The following is a 4,964-nucleotide window of genomic DNA, read 5'->3' on the forward strand; positions in this document are numbered from 1 at the left end:
GTATCTTGTGTCATGTGAAGACTAGTATTGTGTGTAGTATTATAATGTGTAGTTGATTAGACACTACTAGTAGTTTTATGTACTTACCTCTAATTAGTGCTTGAGACTGTGTATGCAATTAGCCCTCGGGCATGGTTTTGCAAATAAACAATCTGTTTATAATATGTGTGTAGTAACATTATAATATTTGTGTAGTTTAGTGTGTGTATGCTTGACTAGTATGACTAGAATCAAGTCTGATTAATCAAATACAATTCCATCTCTACAGTGTGATAAAAAATCAGATAATCCAGCTGAGTGTAGAAACTGATTTATATTTGAATATTGTTTACCTGGATGGCTAACCTTCATAAAAGTCTTAATATCATTTTCATTTGAACCTTGTTGTCTCCAGGCCTTTGTCATCAGGAACCTCCTGATTTATGCTGAGTCCAGGGAGGTGAACTGGCCACTGGGAGTTGGGTTGGTTGTTGCCATGTTTGTAACAGAGATGTCCAGGTATATCTATCTAGCTTTTTTTTTTACAGTTTAAAGAAAGCTTTTACCATTGCCCTATTGTTGGATCATAAAAGTATCTTACTTTTGTAATGTTGTGTAGAATTTACCTAGTTGCAATGAAGCTCAGACTTTTTGGGGGAAAATTTATTTGAAATTCACATTTCTCTATTATTACCTGAGTGCATCAGTAACAGTTACTGTTGTTTTCACAACTTCAACTGTCAAAACACATCTTACGAATTACCTATCGATACATTTCAGGGCTCGAAATACTGGGTGCCTGTGCACCCAGGTGCACCCAAAATTGGAGCTGTGCACCCAATTATTTTCTGTGGGTGCACATTGTGGGACCGCATGGCGCAATCGTCAGCACGTTTGATTCAGGTCCAGAAGGTCCTGAGTTCAAACCCCGACGTATCACCGGTCTTGTGCCCTTGGGAAAGCCTTACACGACTTTCCTATATAGGCTACAAAAGTCTTCAGCAAATTGAAGTTGGTAGCCTCAAAAACGAAAGAAAAAAAAAATTTCATGGGTTTAAGCTGGGTGCACCAGTGCACCTAATCCCCAAAATGAATTTCGAGACCTACATTTTGTTCAACACATTAATGTTGGAAGTAACGTTAATATAATTGATTGTAATGATTGAGAACCTCTTTTCCAGATCTGTGTTTTTTGCAGCGACTTGGTCCATTAGTTACCGCAGTGCCACAAGAGTAGTGGGGGCCGTCCTGACTCTCATCTTCACCAAGATTACACGACTGAGGAGCTTAAAGGACAAGACAGTAGGCGAGGTCAGTGGTATCATCTTAAGGTCTAACCCTGACCAATGCATACTCTTTCCAGCTTGATCTTTGAAGAACAAGAAATTGTTGTGCCTTTACATGTATAGGAATATTGGGTTCAAATATTAGTACAGTCGGGGTATCCTCAAGTAGTCATCTTAAAACAATGCTAGATGAAAAGGTGACAAGTTGTGACAGGCTAGGTCATTCCGTATAGTATAATCAGCTGCTGTTGTGCTGCATGCTTGCAAAGCTGGTGTGTTGAGCTGAAGGGTGGTTACACTGGCAAGTACACATACACAGATCAGGAGTGCATAGGTTTTTTGCACAAACATAAGTTTTTTGCACAAATTTTATGAGATTTGTATAAGTTTAATGAAAAATGCATCAATCACTAATAAAGTATGCAAAAAGATACAAACCTTATGTGATACGCACAAACCACTACTGTAAATGCAGAAATGTTTGCGGTGGATTAATGTTCGCGGTTTTCGCGGTGACTACTTTACCGCGACTTTAAAACCACCGTAAACGTTTTTCTATAATAGTATTAGACTGCAGTCTATGGTGTTACCGTAAACTTAAATCCACCGCGAAAAGTCCCTTTTCCCGCTACCGCAAAATTAAATCCCCGCGAAGTTAAATGCATTAAATTTTACAGTATTTGAAACACACAAATCTTATGAGATATGCACAAACTTTATGCAAACTGGTGCTGACTGCTACATTGGGAGTTCTAAGGTATGTTTCTGAGTTTTTCTACCTGAGAGTGTGATATATACATAATTGAAATTCATAAAATTCATGCAAATGCTTAGGCACCCCTGCAGATACAGACACATATTACACAGATGATGAAAAAGAGATCTACTGACAACAAATGACTAACAACAGAAGTATTAAAGTTTTTGTGTACTCCTTGTTTTTCTGTTTACAGTTGACGAATCTGTGTGCTAATGATGGACAGCGACTGTTTGATGCCACATCTTTCTTCATCCTGATGTGCGGAGCTCCGTTAATATTTGTCTTGGGTTTCTGCTACACGTTTTACCTGATCGGCCCAGCAGCGCTGCTGGGGTGTTCCATGTTTATCCTGTTCTACCCTTTTCAGGTATACAAAACCTATCTATTACAATGTATGTTGTAACGCTAGTTCACCTTTATCTGTGGGGTAACCTATATACATGTACAATGTAGTTGTTTTTAAAAGCATGGTATTTAAGGGATATCCAACAACAAGTTGATATGTTGTGGTATCCAACAACAAGTTGACAGTTGTTGGTTTCAAATTGCAGTATTTTGAAATAGCGGAACTTGAAACCAGTCTGTCTGACAACTTCATATCCCCCAATACATTGTTTTAAAGGGTAAAGCTTACCTTATGGATAATGGTGAATGGGCATTGTGCTTGTACATTGTAAAAGAAATTTATGTGCCGACTTTGATTTTTCACCTGTTTTTTTTTTTTTTTTGGCATCCGTCTGTCTCGGAAGACAATGGTAGGCAGACAGGGTGGGTTTAAGGCGACCCGTCTGCCTGGCCTGCACTTTTTTTTTAGGGTGAAGGAGGGGTGTGCACTTCCTTCTCCACCACGCTCTCGTCCACTGGCGCACTAAGTCCTACAGGGGCAATTGTTTGCAACGTGTAAGACGGCCCCAGCAGATGCAGGTTTGTTATTTGGAGTTTCCGTCTCCTAGGAGGACTTCCGACCAAGGATGTAAGGGGTTCCTCCTACCCCTGACTCGTGTGTCATGGCGGGTGCGTCATGCCCGAACATGCCCCTATGGCCTGTCACCACAACAAAGGCCTGTCACTGCCACTAGCCGAAGCTATGTACTCATTTTACACCTGAGTTAGGTGAGGAAAGTCGTGTAAAGTGCCTTTCCCAAGGGCACAAGATCGGTGACACGGCAAGCGGATTTGAACCCGGGACCTCTCGGGCCTGAGACCAACGCGCTCCCGATCGTGCCACGCGGTCCCACGTATTTCACCTGTATTACAAAGTAAATCAACAGTTAGTGGGTCCCTCTCTTGTATTGAAACATTTAGAATGGTTGTAAAGTACTTTTGTGGCATAGAATGGCCAGGATACTGGACACAAGTTTTAGCTGTCACAAGGCATTGGCATGGTTTAGATGTTATGTCTTTGGGAAAGGCACTATACACGATTTTCCTCACTCCACCGCATAGTAGGTGTAAACATAGGTACTTGACTTCAGTTGGGGAGGTAAAACACAATGAAAGGAAAGGGTTTGGCTCTGCCTTGAAATACCTATTGCCCTACATGTAGCTAGTGGATAAACAACCCCCACTGTGTCTACGGTCTCAAAGACAATGGGACCTTTACCTTATCATTACCTTTACCTACTAAGCTTTACTTATGACTTACTGTTGATTTTACAGGCAGGGATTTCTCGACTAACTTCACGCCTCAGAAGACGATGCATCGCAATCACTGACAGACGTGTGAGAACCATGAACGAGATTCTCACTTGTGTCAAACTGATCAAGATGTACGCCTGGGAGATGGCGTTTGGGAAGGCTGTCAGTGGTAAGAAAACTGTCTGATTGCCATTTTGTGATTTTCTGGATGCGTTATATATGATTTGTGATATAACATAATGATTGTAGATGCCCTTAAGGCAAGGTCACCGTGCTACACACTAGCTTAGACATGTATTTTCTCAAGCTAGACTTGACATTTTCTGTGACATGTAAGATGTTTTCTCCGTCTATGACAGCTGTAAGAAGTGACGAGCGGAAAGTTCTTGAGAAGGCTGCTTACGTACAGAGCTTCAGCATTTCCACATCTCCACTTGTGCCAGTTCTGGCCAGTATTTTGACTATTGTTCTACATGTTATGACTGGGAATGACCTCACAGCATCACAGGTTTGCTTTCACTTGTCTTCTGCAATGGCTTAAAAACTGTTCCCGTCTGCATGATAGAAGTCTGCATGATAGAAAATCTTTAGTTTATTGCTTTTGCTTCTTTTTTATTTCTTTTTTGATTGCTCTTCATGATTATAAAATCAATGTTGTTTTCCTTATCTTAAGTAGGATAAAATACATTAAGCATGAAAGCTCATCTGTGTTAGTACAGTCCATGATGAATTTTGATACATACTCTCATTCAACAATTTAAGTACAATAGCTCACAATTCAATCAACGTCACTCCTGAAGAAGGTTGACATAAAATGGATGTGCAACTGAGAATTGGAGGCAAATTATTCTGCTTTGTGTTGAAGGAGAGGATCAAAATTCATCAAGGATAAAAGAGCAATAAGTTTGCCATTTCTACAGTTACTCCAAGTTTTGGATCTTTCTCTGTTTTACCCTAGGCCTGTAACTGTTACTGAGACATTCCACATTTTTCTATAAAATCATTCTCTCTTTTTCAAATAAGTAATGTTTATTTCCATGTGCATGTCAGCTTATCAATCAATTGATGCATCAATTGTACTTGATTTACATATGTTTTATAACAAGTGATAACACAATGATCATTGTTTGGAATCCTCTAGGCCTTTACGGTGTTGGCTCTTTTCAATGCCATGCGTTTCGCGCTGGCGTCTCTTCCCTTCTGTGTTAAAGCACTAGCTGAGAGCAGAATAGCACTACAGCGTGTAAAGGTAATTATCATGATGCTATGGAAGCCGGACAGGTTGAATATTTGCGTCTGCC

The 4,964-nt window shown here is 40.3% G+C and overlaps 1 protein-coding gene across 1 annotated transcript in view; it reads left to right on the plus strand.

Annotated features, from left to right (window-relative positions):
* Positions 1-4,961, plus strand: part of LOC118408761 (multidrug resistance-associated protein 5-like) — a gene marked incomplete at its 3' end in the record, with an annotated part of 9,288 nt that extends 4,327 nt beyond the window's left edge. The window contains exons 5-10 of the mRNA XM_035809621.1: positions 395-498; positions 1,161-1,290; positions 2,219-2,392; positions 3,685-3,832; positions 4,023-4,171; positions 4,805-4,961. Coding sequence (XP_035665514.1) covers positions 395-498; positions 1,161-1,290; positions 2,219-2,392; positions 3,685-3,832; positions 4,023-4,171; positions 4,805-4,961 — 862 coding nt within the window. The remainder of the gene's footprint in view (positions 1-394; positions 499-1,160; positions 1,291-2,218; positions 2,393-3,684; positions 3,833-4,022; positions 4,172-4,804) is intronic.
* Between the last annotated feature and the right edge of the window lie 3 nt (positions 4,962-4,964).

This window comes from Branchiostoma floridae, unplaced genomic scaffold (assembly GCF_000003815.2).
Source record: "Branchiostoma floridae strain S238N-H82 unplaced genomic scaffold, Bfl_VNyyK Sc7u5tJ_392, whole genome shotgun sequence".
NCBI classification, from domain to species: domain Eukaryota; kingdom Metazoa; phylum Chordata; class Leptocardii; order Amphioxiformes; family Branchiostomatidae; genus Branchiostoma; species Branchiostoma floridae.